The sequence below is a fragment of the Electrophorus electricus genome, chromosome 7 (genome assembly GCF_041902795.1).
Source record: "Electrophorus electricus isolate QZ-2024a chromosome 7, ASM4190279v1, whole genome shotgun sequence".
NCBI classification, from domain to species: Eukaryota; Metazoa; Chordata; class Actinopteri; order Gymnotiformes; family Gymnotidae; genus Electrophorus; species Electrophorus electricus.
In genome coordinates this window covers 32,805,001-32,823,150 of record NC_137503.1, presented here as the reverse complement: position 1 = coordinate 32,823,150, position 18,150 = coordinate 32,805,001, and the positions used below count along the sequence as shown (strand labels likewise).

The 18,150-nt window shown below is 47.3% G+C and overlaps 1 protein-coding gene across 3 annotated transcripts in view; it reads left to right on the top strand.

Annotated features, from left to right (window-relative positions):
* The first annotated feature begins 344 nt into the window (after nucleotides 1-344).
* The window catches only part of pdgfra (platelet-derived growth factor receptor, alpha polypeptide), a 22,822-nt gene continuing 5,016 nt past the window's right edge, over nucleotides 345-18,150 (top strand). The window contains exons 1-25 of one of the 3 annotated variants that reach the window (XM_081718519.1): nucleotides 345-521; nucleotides 3,472-3,550; nucleotides 3,637-3,933; nucleotides 4,077-4,322; nucleotides 4,463-4,602; nucleotides 5,575-5,924; nucleotides 6,103-6,218; nucleotides 6,553-6,843; nucleotides 7,043-7,309; nucleotides 7,679-7,809; nucleotides 8,099-8,267; nucleotides 8,550-8,739; nucleotides 9,030-9,145; nucleotides 9,385-9,511; nucleotides 9,771-9,967; nucleotides 11,467-11,561; nucleotides 11,975-12,107; nucleotides 12,844-12,948; nucleotides 13,075-13,185; nucleotides 13,441-13,594; nucleotides 14,821-14,981; nucleotides 15,447-15,559; nucleotides 16,791-16,913; nucleotides 17,092-17,203; nucleotides 17,306-17,405. In XM_081718519.1, the coding sequence (XP_081574645.1) occupies nucleotides 3,493-3,550; nucleotides 3,637-3,933; nucleotides 4,077-4,322; nucleotides 4,463-4,602; nucleotides 5,575-5,924; nucleotides 6,103-6,218; nucleotides 6,553-6,843; nucleotides 7,043-7,309; nucleotides 7,679-7,809; nucleotides 8,099-8,267; nucleotides 8,550-8,739; nucleotides 9,030-9,145; nucleotides 9,385-9,511; nucleotides 9,771-9,967; nucleotides 11,467-11,561; nucleotides 11,975-12,107; nucleotides 12,844-12,948; nucleotides 13,075-13,185; nucleotides 13,441-13,594; nucleotides 14,821-14,981; nucleotides 15,447-15,559; nucleotides 16,791-16,913; nucleotides 17,092-17,203; nucleotides 17,306-17,405 (3,902 nt within the window). In that variant the 5' untranslated portion in view covers nucleotides 345-521; nucleotides 3,472-3,492. Of the gene's footprint in view, nucleotides 629-3,471; nucleotides 3,551-3,636; nucleotides 3,934-4,076; nucleotides 4,323-4,462; nucleotides 4,603-5,574; nucleotides 5,925-6,102; nucleotides 6,219-6,552; nucleotides 6,844-7,042; nucleotides 7,310-7,678; nucleotides 7,810-8,098; nucleotides 8,268-8,549; nucleotides 8,740-9,029; nucleotides 9,146-9,384; nucleotides 9,512-9,770; nucleotides 9,968-11,466; nucleotides 11,562-11,974; nucleotides 12,108-12,843; nucleotides 12,949-13,074; nucleotides 13,186-13,440; nucleotides 13,595-14,820; nucleotides 14,982-15,446; nucleotides 15,560-16,790; nucleotides 16,914-17,091; nucleotides 17,204-17,305; nucleotides 17,406-18,150 lie in introns of all 3 variants that reach the window. The other 2 variants (XM_027024452.3, XM_081718518.1) reach the window with 2 other exon arrangements.

Genomic DNA, 18,150 nt, shown 5'->3' with positions numbered 1-18,150 from the left:
TGATTTTCTAGATCAAATCTGCGTTTTGGCTACACATTCGTTTCTTAACGTGCGGAATGTACCTAACCAGCTATGAAAACACTTTTAATGGGTCACTTGACTTCATTGTCTCCCTAAAAAGTTTTCTTTATACAAAAGGGCCCCTCTTACACTTACAAAAAAAGCATATGGTCCTTTTTCTTCTTTTCTCTCCTCAACCCTTTTCATGCGCCTCCTTCCGAACTGCAGACTCCGAAGAAATCCGACTCCACTCCGCAACAGCGCAGTGAAAACAAGGACTCTTATTTTGAAGCTCACCCCCGGGGCAGCGACTGGGGAGGGGGGCCGTTTCCTGAGAGTTATTTACTTTGAGCCAGATGATTAGTTCTTTGGGAAGGATGGACTGTAACATTGAATCAATTACAGCTCGCTGTGGTGCAGGCGCATTTGTGCGAGCGTCCGTGGAGCGGGACGGAGGGATGCACGCATGCTAGCTCTCAGAAGCGGACCGTCGCTCAGACAGGATTAGGACCTCCACAAAAGTGAGGACCCTTGCCAGCGCGCACTGGAGTATTTTATAGGAGTTTGGCCATCCACTTTACGTTTTCTTTACGGAGGAAAAACCAAAGGGATTTTTAAAAGGTATTGTGTAAGTAAAATGGTTTAGTTAGACTAACTGGTTTCTTTTCAAAGATTTTCTTTTAACAATGACTTTGTATTGCATTTAAAAAGAATACAGATGATCTGGGTTCATTTTGATTGAATCAATTAATTTAATTGCTATTCTTATTTATTGTAAAATTAAAAACTATAGGTCGATTTAATTAATTAGGAAGACTAATTTAATGTCTTTAAGATTAACGCTGTGCATTTCCTCAAAGCGCAACACTGCTTTTAATCCGAAACAAATTCATAGTTTTGCCAGGAAAACCTTTGCAGTGAATTCACTCGCGTACCCATCTGAGCAAAGACAGCAGGATTTTCCCTCTAAGCCTGTTTTTAACCCAAACGGTCTGCGGATTACGTTTTCCATATGGTCTCCAGTCCAAACGCGGGGATATGTCCGCCCGGAGAATGAGAGCTGCCCTCGAGCGCAGCTGGGGGTGCCATCCTGGAGATTGGGCGCTGCTCGAGTCAGTGCTGCGGGACATCTAATGGCAAACACATTTCAAACTGGATTCCACCACCATTTCTTGCCGTTTGTACGGAATGCACCCGCGTAAAAATGGACTATCGTGCACATGGATTACTTGGCCAAGATAGTTTTTTTTTTTTTTTTCCTGCGGAGAGATGAATACATGCAGAGACATTTCATGCATTAAATGTGTGGGGAAAACGTGTATTTTGTTTTGCATGAAATACAAAGAAAAACGTTTTATAGCCGTGAACGACTTTGGATGCATTTTTTCCCCCTGCAGGTCAAAAACCTTGATGCAAAAGCTACCAATCAGATCGGAGCTCACGAGCACGTACATGCAGTCTCCTTTACCTACCGCCTTTCCAATAAAGCGGCTTAGATTTTAGCTCGGGAAATGCTATCTTTAGATCAACTTTCTCCTATTTTTCCCGCGGAAATCAATTTTGCGCATGTCGGACAGGGTTTAGCAGGAGAAATGATGGTGGAGGACACTGAAACGATCCTCTCAGCTGTCGCGCGAGTGTGAAGCGCAGCAGATCCGCGGCGTTTGGCACAAAGTTACGCATCTGTGTGTGGGCGGAACGCGACCGATGGGCGGTAGGGGTGAGGCAAAGTATGTCCGAAACTTGGGCTCTTCTACCCGAGTGGAAAACGTCCCGTCATCGCCCTTGGGTTCGGGCGACGTGTAACCATGCGCCACGACGCGCGAGCTTGGCAAAGTAGAACTCGTGCCTGGCAGAGCTTGGGTTCCCACGCTAGTGCTGGACAGTGCAAGCAGGGCAGCGGAGAGGGGTCGGGTAATTACAGCCTCGCTCCACAACCCCGGGTTCGCCCAGGGTAATTAGCCCATTCGAGTACAGCTTAGGAGCGCGAGCAAACGGCAAGACGGCGTCTGAAGGCAGTAAAAAAAAGGACTGGACTCCCTCCTGTTTCTGAACTAGTTTATGTCAGCACTTTGAAGTGGATCTTTTCGATCTTTTTTTTTTTCAAAGTAGTACAAAACAAATCATGCACGAATGGATCTAGTAAATCTAAAGACAAAGTCTTTAACAAAAACAATCCCAGCTATATAATGTGATTGCGTAATCGACACAGGTCATTTGGACAGAAAGTCAAACAGGATTCAAATGAAAGAATGACGTCGAGTTATGTTTGAGCCTGACTGTCGTGTCTTAAACATCCTCCACTTTTCATGAATTAGTGCGTCACTTTTATCCCCTCAGCTCTGATGGGATCCAGGGATCCGGTGGTCCACAGGCTCTCGCGACAGACAGACAGATAAAACACAGACGCGCGGAATGTCTACAGGTCCGCGCCGCGAGGTCAGCCGCGCGCCTGATTAGAAACACTCGAGTTTAAATGAGTTTCTGGAGAAGCCTTCAGAGAGCAGCGGAAGAGCTATTTAGATAACGAGAACAGGCCTAGATGCCAAAACAGTCCTAAATGATTGCTATCTCCTATTTAAGGTGATCTACTAAATAGCAACGTGCACTAAAAGCTATTTAGATGCTAAGTCTCTCTGAGATATCCACATTTCAGAGGATCTGCACATTTCTACAGCGTATATAATTCTGTGTGGTTGTTTGGAGAAACGGTCTTGGCGTAAAAAAATCCACTATTTAATTTCACGTTTTGAAGAAGCTGAATAATGGAGAAAATGAAGAAATTAAATCTTAAATGTTAAGATGTCTGAAAATGTAAGAAACGAGATTTGTATCTTTAATAGCCTACTTGTGTTAAGTGACATTTTAAGAGGAGAATTATTTGATGGTTCACGAAAAAAGCAAAGCCTCTTTGGACTAAGTCAGAAGGGGAAAAAAGCATTTTAAGTCATTCTGAATGCTGCTGTCCACAAACACGACAATGGTTAACTGGCTGCTCTAGCAAAACTTGTGCTATATCGCCTCCCAGTGACCACAATAAGTTCACCTAACCTAAAACACATTCCCTTACTGATAGGTTTTTATTGACTCACCATGGCATAGAACATTTCCACAACCGTGTTTACTGCCGATTATCCGGTGCATTATTTACAACACCCGATCTAATGGATGGGAATGCATTTTTAGCGTCAAATTGTATCCCGGTTTTATGTTATAAAATAATACCCTAACGTGCACAGCGGATTACATTACGTTATTTATCCATGCTTGGGTCTTTTCCATTTTCTAGACTGTGAAAATCTACACTATATATATATATATATATAACATTCGACTGAACATAAATATATAATATTTTTATATTATAAATTTTCTGTTATATAATTCAGATATTGTATATGTAGAACTGTTGCTATCTTTTTTAGCAACAAAAGTGGACGTGAAGGCGTAACATGTTCCTTTTCGTTTCAGCTGAATACGACTTAAGCAACCATGGAGACCGTGCAAACGCATCTCCTTCTCGGGGCTGTGCTGGTCAGCATGCTGTCAGGTACGTTAAAGAGAGAGCGAAAAAAAGACAGAAGCTGCACGCTTTCAGAAAAACATGACCCGTTAACGTATCAACGTGCTCTCCAGAGGTTTGGAGAGTCGCGTGCGCACTCCCTCCACCGACCATCGTTTCCAACCAAGAAGAGTTCGTGCTCGAGCCGCACTCCGGTTTTAACGTCAGCTGCACGGGGAAGAAAAACGTGGTCTGGGAAGAGCCGTTACCGAGCAATGCCCACGTCCTCCCGGGATTCTACACCGCGACCCTGCTGATAAACGACGCGGCGGTCCACCACACGGGACACTACACGTGCGTTTACGAGAGCACGGGCGGTGTGCGCGATGACAACGATAACAACTCTGCCAGTATCTATATTTTCGTCCCAGGCAAGAATTACAATGTGCTGTTTCCAACAACAACAAAATAAATCCTTACAGTATCTATACACAAAACGATCGATAAGGAAAGTTATTTTATTTTGCTTTCATCTTTTGCGTGTGAGAATAACGCCCTGCTCTCTCACCTCCAGATCCTCAAGTGCCGTTTGTGCCCGAGGACCCAAAGAGCGCGCACCCATTGAGCATTCCCTGTCGCGTGACGGACCCCCTGGCAAGCGTGGTTCTCCGCAGCCTGCCGCGTGGAGACGAGCTCAGCGCTCTCTACGACAACAAGCACGGCTTCCTCGGCATGTTCGCCCCCGGGCGCTACGTGTGCGAGACCGTCGTGGGCGGCAGGACGGTCCGGAGTGTGGAGTACACCGTGGACGAGGAGCCGGGTGAGAACGGATCCGCGACCGAGCGTTTTTATGGTTGTTGATTTGTTTGGATCTTTCTATTTTTGATCCATTTAGCAAGTTGCAGCTGTGTGTGTGCGTGCGCGTGTGTGTGTGTGTGTGTGTTTGCGCATACACTGCAGATATGTATGAAGCGATGGATTTCAGTGTTGAACTCCAAGCCAGTCATAAGGAGGTGAAGGAAGGAGAACCGTTCAACATCACCTGTGAGGTTCCCACTGGTGCCCCCTACCTGCAGCAGTGGGTGCACCTCAGCAAGCAGGTGAGGAAGACGCTGGTGTTTGTGCACTTCACCTCATCCCCCCACCCTCACCCTCAGCTTAGGTCACTCACCCCCAGGGGACGTTACTCTGTTTTTTTTTACTCTAATGAACAGAAGACATCCTGGTTGTCAGTCCAAGTATGTTGCTGGTGTGTCTGAAACAGAAGTGACTTGTTTGTTACAGTTTGGAGTTTATCTTAGTGTTGTGAGTCCAGGGTGATCTATGTGTTACAGTGTGGTTTTATAGTGGTGTTGTGAGTTCAGGGTGATCTGCGTGTTACAGTGTGGTTTTCTAGTGGTTGTTGTGAGTTTAGAGTGGATTTATAGTGTGTTCCAGAGTGACCTGGACATCGTCGTCTTTTCTGTATGCTCTGTTTCTGCACTTTGTTTTGGTGAAACCAAGTGGCTTTGTTTCACCAAAACAAATAGTATTCGGATCACAGTGGTTGTCAGAAACTGAGTATGATATACTGTGCTTCTGGAGGCACCAAGGGTCATGTTGTGTGTATGTGCGTGTGTGTGTGAGAGAGAGAGAGAGAGAGAGAGAGAGAGAGATTTGGTTGTGTGTGTGTGTGTGTGTGTGAGAGAGAGAGAGAGACATTTGGTTGTGTGTGTGTGTGTGTGAGAGAGAGAGAGAGATTTTGTTGTGTGTGTGTGTGTGTGTGAGAGAGAGAGAGAAAGAGAGAGAGATTTGATTGTGTGTGTGTGAGAGAGAGAGATTTTGTTGTGTGTGTGTGTGTGTGTGAGAGAATAAGAGAGAGATTTGATTGTGTGTGTGTGTGTGTGTGAGAGAGAGAGATTTTGTTGTGTGTGTGTGTGTGTGAGAGAGAGAGAGATTTGGTTGTGTGAGAGAGAGAGAGAGAGATTTTGTTGTGTGTGTGTGTGTGTGTGTGTGTGAGAGAGAGAGAGAGATTTGGTTGTGTGTGTGTGATTTGTTTGTGGGTAACTGTGCTCTGTTCCTCTCCTCCCCAGGCTGTAGGTGCTGTTCAGATGAAGCAGACCTTTCCTGATAAGGTTCTGTACGTACTTAGTATCCCACAGGCCTCTCTGGCCGACTCCGGCTTCTACGAGTGCTCTGTCACTGAGCAGCACAGTGGCACGACCCGGACCTCCCACGTGACTGTCTCAGTCCACCAGAGCTCTGTGGTGGTGCTGGACCCCAGTGGGATCGGACCGCTGGAGACGGCCACTCTCCTACAGGAGACCGAGTTCACCATCTACATCCATTCCAACATTCCTCCAAAGGTCACGTGGTTCAAGGATGACCATGCGCTGGAGGGCCCTCTGGTCACCACCAGGACCACTCTGCTAGACGACAAGAGGTAAAACCAGACACTACGCTGTGCTGTTGTTTATACTGCAGGCCCCTGTGGTGACTTGACCGAGACACTGGCTGATGGACAGAGGTCTTAGTAGTTGTGTGTGTAATGTGACCGCGTGCTCGTTGGCCAGAATGCTTGGGTGAAGTGTAAAGCGTAAAGGCTCCTCTTTGCTGTCCAGGTACGAGAGTGTTTTGGTGCTGAGTCACCCTGCGGAAGATGACTGTGGGACATATAAGATTGTAGCACAGGCCGGCTCCCACACCGCTGAGTTCTCCTTCATGCTCCATGTCCAAGGTGAAGAGCCCTCCACCCGTCTCACCGGCCCCCACACACCTGGACATGTGCTGCTCTTCAATGTGTCTGTTTAGGCCCAAAACAAGTGGTTCACATTGGATTGCGGATTTGATGAAAGTATCTTTGTGATTGCGCAGAGTTGAGTCTGACACAGGCATTCTGTGTTTGTGTGTGTGCGCGCACATGTGTGTGTGTGTGATTCTGTATGTGTGATTTTTTGTGTGTGTGTGTGTGTGTGTGTATGTGTGATTCTGTGTGTGCGTGCGCGCACGTGTGTGTGTGCGATTCTGTGTGTGTGCGTGTGTGTGTGTGTGTGTGTGTGTATGTCCTCCAGCCACAGATCTGCTGCTGGCCCACTCTTTGCGGGCTCCGGTTATCTGGCCCAATCTGGACACCATGGTGGTGTCCCTGCACTCTACCTTCAGACTTATATGTCATGGTCAGGCAGAACTCATGTGGGACAGCCCCGTGGTCCTGGACAAGCAGATGCTCAGCCAAAAGCAAGGCCTCTACATCTCCACGATGACCGTGGACAACGCAACAGCAGCACACACAGGGGAGTACATCTGTGAATACCACCACAGGAACCAGACTGATGAGAGCAGCATCTACGTCTATGTCCCAGGTATGGACGCTGATATGTGTGCTCTGTCCAAAAACCCTGTAATCACGCCACAATGAGCAAGACTGTGTAACTGTGTACAGACTTTTCTAATGATTGTATTATCTTAATTGTAGAGTGTATTATGTTATAATATGATTGGAGAGTGTCATGTTTGCCACTACAAACGAACACACACACACACTCTTCTCGCCTTCCCCAGACCCGGACATGCCATTCGTTCCCCCGGTGATACCTTTTGCGAATCACGTGCTGACCAATCTGGATGAGATGGAGGTGCCGTGTCGCGTGTCTGACCCAAGCACCAACGTCACGCTGGTCCATGTGGAGGCGGGGCAGGTGGTCCCGGCCCTCTACGACAGCAGGAGGGGCTTCCTTGGCCTCTTCACCGCTGGCACGTACGTGTGCCGCACTCTCATCGGTGGCCAGGTGCACGACAGCGAGGAGTACATCGTCCACGGCTGGACTGGTGAGGGCGTGGGGTGTATGTGTGTGTGTGTGTGTGCTTGTGCGTGTGTGAGTGAGTGTGCGAGTGAGTGTGCGTGTGTGAGTGAGTGTGCATGTGTGTGTGAGTGAGCGTGCATGTGTGTGTTTGTGTGTATGAGTGAGTGTGCATGTGTGTGTGAGTGAGTGTGTGTGTGAGTGTGTGTGTGCGTGTGGTGTGAATGTGCGTGTGAGTGAGTGTGCATGTGTGTGTGTGTGTGTGTGCTTATTTATGCCTCAACTAAATATAAAGGATTTTTTGCGCATCTCTTAAGGTGTGTTCTCTATCGCTGTCTCTGTTCTTCTCTCTCCTTCCTTCTCTTTGTCTTTCTCTCATCGTCTCTCCTTCCTGCAGGAGGTTCGGGGCTGCGTGTGGAGCTAAACACAGACAGGAAGGCTCTGCTGCTGGGGGAGACCCTCACCGTGAGCTGTGTGGCCAAGGGCAGTGAGATGCTGGAAGACCACTGGAAATACCCCGGCAAACTGGTCAGACGCATCCCACAACACACACACACACACACACACACACACACACACACACACACACACACACACAGGGCCTTAGTAAAGCATTTAGAAATGGATTCTGATGGCTGTAGATATTGTATGAGACTAATAACCATGATGAACAACACCTTCATATATTTCACTGAGGTTTTTCTCAGGTGTGACTGTTAGGACTACAGTTAGACTGCAGATGCAGAAGTATTAACACTCACCGTGAATTAATGAAGGTGTCTCTCTCTCTCTCTCTCTTTCTCTCTCTCTCTCTCAGGTTGGCCGGGGAACAAAGACTGTGAAGGAAAATAAGAGAGACGAAGAGATTTTGTACACCCTGACCGTGTCCAATGCCACTACTAAGGACAGCGGTGTGTACACCTGCTCCATCACAGACATCATGAGCAGTGAGACTCAAACCAAGGAGCTTAGCATCACCGTCTACGGTACGCAGAGGCACACACACTCCGAGACGCACGCTAACGCATACACACGGGGTTTAATGTACACTGGATCATTTAAAGCATAGCTTCTGTTGTGTGTGTGCGCGTGTGTGTGTGTGTGTGCGAGTGTGTGTGTGTGCGTGTGTGTGAGCGTGTGTGTGTGTGTGTGCGAATGTGTGTGTGAGTGTGTGTGTGTGTGTGTGTACGTGTGCTGGTTGTTGTGTCCCTGGTGTTGTTGTGATTTGTCTTTGGTGAGCTGTCCTCTACTCCACTGTCGCTCTCCAGAGATGGAGTTCGTGTCCGTGGTTCCCATGTTTGTCGCCATGGAGACGGCCAAACTGGACGATGTGCGTGAGTTCTGCGTGGACATTGAGGCACTTCCAGCCCCAGAGGTCACGTGGCTAAAGGACGGCATCGTCCTGGGCGACGTCTCGGCGGAGATCGCCACCTCCACACGGGCGATCAGCGAGACCAGGTCGGTCACCTGGAATACACCAGGGTATCCCAGAATACACTTGGGGTGTTTCATGCCTCCAGCTAGACTGGGGCTTTAGATCACATTTACAGATCGGCTCAGTGAAGCATGGTTACTTTCTGTCTTATTTGTGTGTGTTTATAGTAAACACGTAGGCCACACTCTCCACATGAGAGTTCTGCATGTTAACGGCTGCCAATTTGTATGTGTGTGTGTATGTGTGTGTGTGTGTGTGTGTGTGTGTGTGTGTGTGTGTGTATGTGTATGTGTGTGTGTGTGTGTGTGTGTAGGTACCAGAGCATTCTGACTCTCATCAGGGCTAAGGCTGAGGACAGTGGTAACTACACCGTGCGAGCTGAACTTGGCAACCTGAGCGTCAGCCACTCCTTCACCCTACAGGTCAAAGGTGAAGCCCAGGGACATGTGAAGACCCTCCTGTCTCCCTGCAGCTTCCTGTCCCCGTGTTTTCAGGCTTCTTTCTCTTGCATGTTTTTAGGTTCTACGACCTTTTTCTAGTTTTCCCTGCGTTTTCATGTTGCATTACTGCGTTAACTTTACTGCTTCCGATGAAGCTGCTCACTGCTTTTCAACTCCTAACCCTCCCCTGTGTCTATGCGTGTGTGTGTGTGCGTGCGTTCGCTGCAGTTCCTCCGGCGATCGTGGACCTGATGGACCTCCACCACGGCTCTGCGACAGGCCAGGCTGTGGTGTGTATTGCTGGAGGCTCCCCCATCCCAGAGGTGGAGTGGTACATCTGCACAAACATCAAACAGTAAGCTCTCTGTCCCGTCCTGCCCCCAGCCACTGCAGCTGGTCCCTTATTTGTCTTTTCACATTTTGCCTTTTGTGTTTGTCACACCATTCGGGAAGCGTTTCTTCTGTCAGGCCTCTTTTATGTCACACACACTCTTTCACGCGGCTTCTCCCTTCCTTTTCTCTTTAAAATGTGGGAAATTTCCAATATTCTCCATTGTAGCCTCCGAAAATCACATAGTAACAACATCATCACCTCCTCCCCCTTCCCCTCCCAGCTGTGCCAATGACTCGACCCAGTGGTCACCTCTGCAGACCAACACCACAGGGGTCACAGTGGACACACATGTGGACCAGAACAAGCAGCTGGAGAGTCAGGTCATCTTCGGTCATTTGGAGAACACGCTGGCCGTGCGCTGCCTGGCCCGCAACGACATGGCCGCCGTCACGCGGGAGATCAAGCTGGTGTCCACCGGTGAGGACCACTCTGCCCGCCGCCATTCCACAGTCTGAACGCACTCCGCAAACTCTCCCGGTTCCTGTCTCAGGTGACAGCGTGACAGGGTGAACTTGTTTACGGGAGTCAAATTCTCTACCACTCTGGAGCTAAATTTCATTAGAAGCTCTTCAAGTTTAAAAGCATAAAACAGTGAACAGGCAGGTTGACTAATCTAGAATCCATAGGCCTTAAGACATGGCACTATAGCAGCCCCACACAGGGGCACTGTGGTAGACTAGTTTACCCCACACAGGGGCACTGTGGTAGACTAGTTTGCCCCACACAGGGGCACTGTGGTAGAGAGTTTGCCCCACACAGGGGCAGTCAACACTGTCCACTCCTCAGCACCCCTTCATTCACACAGGTGCTCATTTGTCGTATCTCTGCTCTCTCCACACACCTTTTGGCCCTCTGTGTGTGTGTGTGTGTGTGTGTGTGTGTGTGTCTGCCCTTCCAAAAGCTGTTACATCTGTTAGCTTCATTCGGTCAGGTTCCTTCTGTCCTGTCAGGATGTCTACACCCTGTAGGCCTGATAGATCCATCACGTGGCCTGACTGCGTACTCCTCAAAGGGAAATCCATATGCCATATGCTTCACGCCTTTATCCACCAGGTTACTCTTGGCCCTATTTCAAATAGCTGAGTTACGAGCTAAATCGTTTTACCAAATCCACAACCCCAGGGACCAGTGGAGACTGGTATGTTGGTATGTTGGTTAAGGCAGAATATTTGCATAGTCAGCAGAATGGACCAACCAGGCAAGATGACTGAACAGGTTCGTGCGTTGAGGGTGGGATTCCACATTTATCAAAATCAAAGGTTCACGTTTAAACTCCTTGTAAAAACGTCTTGAAAAGTAAAATACAATATATTTGCTTAAGTTCCGTTAACATATTTAACACCAGGATTAATAAGCAGTTATTAATCTTCTGGAATTACAGTGAATGATTTAGTAACCTGATGCAGATAGGATGTAGCCTCAGGAATGAGAGTTGCGATGCACCAGCAGAGTTTTGGAGTGTGAGGGCTAAAATAAAGCAGAGCCATGATTTCTCAGAGCGATTTTCGACTGGAAAGTAAGAGCTGGGAAGGTAATTAGTGGGAATGACTGAAAGGAAGTGTTGGCAGGAGCTTTGTTAAAATAACATGTTTTCCCTTTCACATTCCCTACTTCCCTCTCGGATCTGTGTTGCCATATTTCTTGTTTTTCAGCTCCGTTTTCTTTTTTTTTGGAGATCTTGTTCGAGCGCGTTAATTTCACATGCGCCTCTTTACGTTTCCGCGTCGCTGACCATAATGGTAGTAGGGGCTCAGTTCTGCCGGTGAGTTCTGATGTGTCCAGGTCAACACTCTGACCTCACCATGGTGGTGGCTGATCTTGACGGTAGTGGGTCAGACAGTTGTGGTTGTACTGGTGGTTCTGCTGGTTGTGACAGTTCTCAGCGACGCTGACATGTGGTGTGTGTGTGTGTCCAGGTCCTCACTCTGAGCTCACGGTGGCGGCTGCAGTTCTGGTTCTCTTGGTCATTGTCATCATCTCACTCATTGTGCTGCTCATTATCTGGAAACAGGTATTCACTCACTCATTCACTCACTCACTCCATCAGTCACTCATTCACTCATTCATGCTTTTGTTTGTGCTCTCACTTAATGACTCATATCCATGCTTTTCTCTTATACATTTACACATTCATGCTTCTGTTTATTCACCCAGTATTCACTCACTATGTTGCTAATTCATTCATTCACCCATTTCTTCCTGTACTCACATTATTTTGTAACCCAGTTACAAACCACCTTGCACCAAACTACGTCATGACTCTTCACGACTACAACCCCTCTCCCACTCTGGTATATGCATGGCTTAAGCACAGTTCCCAAATCAGTTCACCGCCACTGTGCTCACCGTAAGCCACTCTGTGAGGTGATGACCTCAGTTTTGGGGTCAGTCTACCAATCTGCCTTCCTTCTGCCTGCATTGCAGAAGCCTCGCTATGAGATCAGGTGGCGGGTCATCGAGTCGGTCAGTCCAGACGGGCACGAATACATTTATGTGGATCCTATGCAGCTTCCTTATGACTCGCGTTGGGAGTTCCCACGCGATGGCCTTGTCCTGGGTGAGTCTGTCACTCACACACACACACACACACACACACACACGTGGTCAAACAGACCTGCTCTCACAGCTCCAGGGATTTAAGTGGTCCTATAATCAATTGGTCTGCGGTCATCACTGGTTTACTCAGACTTGACCGCAATCTTGCGATACCAGCAACGCTGATATGTAGTGTGTGTGTGTGTGCATGTGTGTGTGTGTGTGTGTATGTGTGTGTGTATGCGTACAGTGGTCTGAGGGTTTGCTTTTGACTCAGTGATCAAAGATGGTTTTTCTCTAGCCGTGGTGGTAAAGCTGAAAGACCACAGATGGTTGTTTTTTGGGGGGTTGTTTTGGGGTTGATTTGGGCCTGTTTTTGGGCTGCTTTGGGGCTTTTTTGGAGTTATTTTTGGGGCTGTTTTGGGGTTGTTTTGGGGCTGCCATATGTTCTTCCTGTCACCTTGGTCTTGTTACAGCACTGCACAGCCTTGGCTTGTGAAGGCATGTATTCCCAATGCAGGAAAGGCGCTCCATGTCATTGGACATCACTAGGCCAATCATGGACCAATCGCAGTCACATAAAAATGACCGTCCAATGGGAACGCAACAGATGGTCCATGGACGAGCTACCTTGCACAATTAGCACGATTATGAGACCATTATGAGACTGTATTTGTGCAGTTTTGTGATTGTTCATAGAGCAATATCTGATACAAATGTGTGTGTGTGTGTGTGTGTGTCCACGTAACACTGAATAGGCCGTGTTCTGGGTTCGGGGGCCTTTGGAAAGGTGGTGGAGGGCACCGCATATGGTCTGAGTCGTTCTCAGCAAGTCATGAAGGTGGCAGTGAAGATGCTCAAACGTGAGTCAACCAAATCCCTGCATGTAGCCTTTACCACAGCTCGCTCTCTCATCCAGTAGCCTCCTAATTGATCTGACAGGCCACACGATTGGTTAATTGGTTGTTTGATTCGATTGGTTCTCCCAGCGACAGCACGTTCCAGTGAGAAGCAGGCGCTGATGTCTGAGCTGAAAATCATGACTCATCTGGGCCCGCACCTCAACATCGTCAACCTGCTGGGAGCGTGCACCAAATCAGGTACGCACGCACACATGTGCGTGTGCCCACAAATGCACACAAAGAGATGCATGTCCAGTCAGTCTCATTTTAAGACTGTGTGGCTACTGAGGTGTGCATATTAACTGTGTGAAAGCAGTACTCACAGGAGTGGCCCCTGTGTGCAGTCCAGTGTCTCCACTGGTCCCTGGGGTTGTGGATTAGTCTGTAGCCTAAAACCTGGCTCACCATCACTCCTGCTCTCTCTCTCTCTATCTCTCACTCTTTCTCTGTCAGGTCCTATCTACATCATCACTGAGTACTGTTTCTATGGAGACCTGGTGAACTACTTACATAAGAACAGAGATGGCTTCCTGAGCAGACACCCAGAGAAGACCAAGAAAGACCTGGACATCTTCGGGATCAACCCCGCAGACGAGAACAGCAGGAGGTGAGTGCATGCACACACACGCATGCACACACACACGCACACGCACACACACACACACACGCACACGCAGGCATGCACAATGGAGAAAGGAAAGTAGGGGAAAATATTTGTCTTTCCAGACTATTGGCCCTGTTCTGTTTTCTAAAATATAAAATTCAGAATTTCTAAAAATAAATTGATCGTACAAGCAGTGTTTTTCCTGGTCTTTGGAGCACAGCACGGTAAAATGTTTACGCTGTGTGAGAGAGCACAAGCCAGAACAAGACACACTACTACACAGAGCTGAACACACACTCCTACACAGAGCTGAACATGCACTCCTACACAGAGCTGAACACGCACTCCTACACAGCTGAACACGCACTCCTACACAGAGCTGAACATGCACTCCTACACAGAGCTGAACACGCACTCCTACACAGCTGAACACACACTCCAACAGAGAGCTGAACACGCACTCCTACACAGCTGAACAAGCACTCCTACACAGAGCTGAACACACTCTCCTACAAAGAGCTGAACACACATTCCTACACAGAGCATAACACACACTGCTACACACACCTGGACAGTCGAAACAGCTCTGTCCCACGTGCCTTATATTGTACCAACCCAGACGTCTTTGAATTGCATATATACATAGTATCACAAATAATATTGCTTGTTTGAACATTAATCAGATATGCAGTTTACTTTCAGAAATGTAAACAATAAACAGTAAACTTTCAAAAAAGTAAACAGTCTTTTCTGCATGAGGCCCCCATGCAGCTGTGTTCAGTTGGAGTTAAAAACCTTTAATTTACATAATAAACATTTAGCAATTTGACCAGATATGGTCAAATGTAGTCTGAAAAATCTACCAAGAAGCCTGGAAATTTGAGTCTGAAAAAGTATGCAATTTTGAAATGGAAAATGTGTAGCAAAGCTTCCTAAGGTCAAGTGTTTGTCTGGCAAATTTTAGCTTAATTACAACATTACAACTGGTCATTGGTAATCAGTATTAATCAGTATTTTTCTAAGAGCCACAGAAATGGTTGTAGAATTAATGTGGTAGAATGAATGTTCTTTGTGTGTCTGTGTGTGTGTGTGTGTGTGTGTGTGTGTGTGTGTGTGTGTGTGTGTGTGTGTGTGTGTGTGTGTGTATGTGTGTGTGTGTGTGTGCGCGTGTGTGTGTGTGTGTCTGTGTGTGTGTGTGTGTGTGTGTGTGTGTGTGTGTGCACATACAGCTATGTGATCCTGTCCTTTGAGGAGAAGGGTGACTACATGGACATGAAGCAAGCAGACACCATGCAGTATGTCCCCATGCTGGAGAGAACCAACACAGCAAAGTACTCTCATCTCCGTGGAGACGACTATGACCACCCTCCCTCTCACAAGCACGGCAGCGGTGAGGACCACCCTCAAAACACACACACACACACACCAAACCAAACTTGAAACTTGAAACTTGAAACACTCGTGCAGGCTGAGGTTTAGCCAGTGACAGTGGAGCGATCCACCCTCCTCTCTGGCTGTGTGGGGCGTTTGCACTCAATGCACCCTGCACTTACCGTAGGCAATTGCAGTCTGTCCGTGTAACGGGTGCTCTCCTGCACTGCTGCTAAGACCCTTTAAAAATACACTCACAGCTCATGTATGTAAACAAACCAACATGCTTTGTGAACACAGACCAACCCACACACTCACCTACACACACACACACACACACACACACACACACACACACACACACACACACACACACACACAAATATGCATTTTAAAAGCTGGCAGTGCTAAGTTAGGCTGTGTGTGTGTGTGTGTGTGTGTGTGTGTGTGTGTGTGTGTGTGTGTGTGTGTGTGTGATCAACAGAGATTGAGGTGGAGAAGCTTCTCTCCAATGACTCTGAGGGTCTGACCACGATGGATCTTCTTAGCTTCACCTATCAGGTGGCCAGAGGGATGGAGTTCTTAGCCTCTAAAAATGTAAGCCTGACTGAAGCCCTCACCCATATAACCCAGTGGCCCTACCTCCCCTGACTCACCGTAAACACGCTCATATAGCATACTAGCATGTTAGCTGAACTAGAACTGTTTTAGCGTATTAGCTGAACTATAACTGTATTAGCATGTTAGCTGAAGTATAAATATTAGCATGTTAGCTGAACTATAACTGTATTAGCATGTTAGCTGAAGTATAAATATTAGCATGTTAGCTGAACTATAACTGTATTAGCGTGTTAGCTGAAGTATAAATATTAGCATGTTAGCTGAACTATAATTGTTTTAGCGTATTAGCTGAACTATAACTGTATTAGCATGTTAGCTGAAGTATAAATATTAGCATGTTAGCTGAAGTATAAATATTAGCATGTTAGCTGAAGTATAACTATTAGCATGTTAGCTGGTGTATTTAAGCACATCTTTAAAACTCCCAGAACCTGCTGGTGCGTTCAAACCCTCATTCCCCACTTTTGTAGCAACATACCTTTCACATCCGTCTTTTGTGAATAATTCCTGGTAACTACTGAATAATACGTCTTTAAGATAACTAACTAAATAATTTTAGAGGCTAAATGGCTCCAAGGTTTAAAGTCTAGCTGAAACTTTTTGCTACTTTTTGCTAGTATCTTCAGCTCAGACTAAACACAGAAGTTAACGTTGTTATGTTACTACCTTTCTGTAAGTGTTGCCTATAGTGTCACACCCCTGGCCATCACCAGCGTTCCAGGTTCCCCTGTGTTTAAGAAAATGGTTGTGGCGTCTCCCGGCTGACCGGTCTAAATTGAGGGGTTGGTCTGGCTTCACGTGGCCTCGAAGCCCTCGCAGAAAAGCCCAGAAAAGAGCAGGAGAGAGGGATTATGGCATGTCATTAGAGCATGTTATTACATGTTATTATAGTGTGTTATTACAGGGGGTGTGTAGCAGGTATTAATAAAGCATAATGGGCTTCAGAAAGCAGGCTCCGTCTGGGGTGCTGTGGTGCCTTCAGACCACCCTGGTGTACTGCAGGACGGGGAGAGATGGGGGATGAATGTTACAGGGAGACATAAGAAGGCTGTTTGGCTGTGTGTCTTTGATTAGCAGCAGGATAATCAGTAGATGAAATAAAAATGGATGGACCTGAACTTAATGGATATCTTATTCCCCCATACTCTCTCTCTCTCTCTCTCTCTCTCTCTCTCTCTCTCTCTCTCTCTCTCTCATGTCTCTGCAGTGCGTGCATAGAGACCTGGCAGCACGTAATGTGTTGCTGTCCCAGGGAAGAATTGTGAAGATCTGTGACTTTGGGCTGGCCAGGGACATCATGCATGACAACAATTATGTATCCAAAGGAAGTGTGAGTATCTCTCCCTCCCCACTGTGTGTGTGTGTGTGTGTGTGTGTGTGTGTGCGTGTCAATGAGATTAATGTTTTGGACATTTTCTATATAAGTATCTGGTCTTATATGCTGGCCTGGTTATGGTGAAGGTATATGGTTAAGTATGACATTACACTGTCCTGAATCCCCCACACAGACCTTCTTACCGGTGAAGTGGATGGCCCCTGAGAGCATCTTTGATAACCTCTACACCACCCTGAGCGACGTCTGGTCTTACGGCATCTTACTGTGGGAGATCTTCTCCCTTGGTACGGCAGCGTGTTAGATGCGCTTGTGTGACCTGTGATATATCCAATACAGTGTGCAGTACTGAGTCTGAAATCTAATGTTTGACGGTAAACGTCCTGCAGGAGGGACTCCTTATCCCGGCATGCTTGTGGACTCCAGCTTCTACAATAAAATCAAGAGTGGCTACAGGATGGCCAAACCGGAGCATGCAACCAATGACGTGTATGTTCAGCACAACATCCACCCCATACACTCAACCCCACACACTCAACCCCACATATGCAAACCCACATACGCAAACCCACATACTCAACCCCACACTCAACCCCACACACTCAACCCCACACACGCAAACCCACATACTCAAATCCACATACCCAACCCCACACACTCAACCCCACATACGCAATCCAACACACTCAACCCCACACACTCAACCCCACATACCAACCCCCACATACTCAACCCCACATACGCAAACCCACATACGCAAACCCAAATACCCAACCCCACATACCCAACCCCAAATACTCAAACTCACATAGTCAACCCCACATACGCAAACCCACATACTCAACCCCACATACTCAAACCAATATAAGCCCAGTATAAGAAAACTGACTTCCTCTCACTTGGCTGCATCCTGGGACCCACCGAGTACACGTGTAATGGGAAACAGCTCATCAGCAAGCAACTCAGCAGTTTGGCATTTATGACAGACTCTGAATCCTTGTTGCCAAGCTGGTATTGCAAGCAATAGCAGACTGTGTCTAATCTGTTTGCATTCAGGCTAGCATAGCTAAACCTTACAGCAGCATGGTCACGGAGTAGCTATTTCCTGCATGTTCAGGAGTTGCTCTGCTCTCACCCATCCATGTTAACCACACAAAGGGCTTATTCATTAGCTGAGGAGTTCAGTCAGATCTTGAGACAGAGAGGCAGAGATCTTGAGACAGAAAGAGATCTT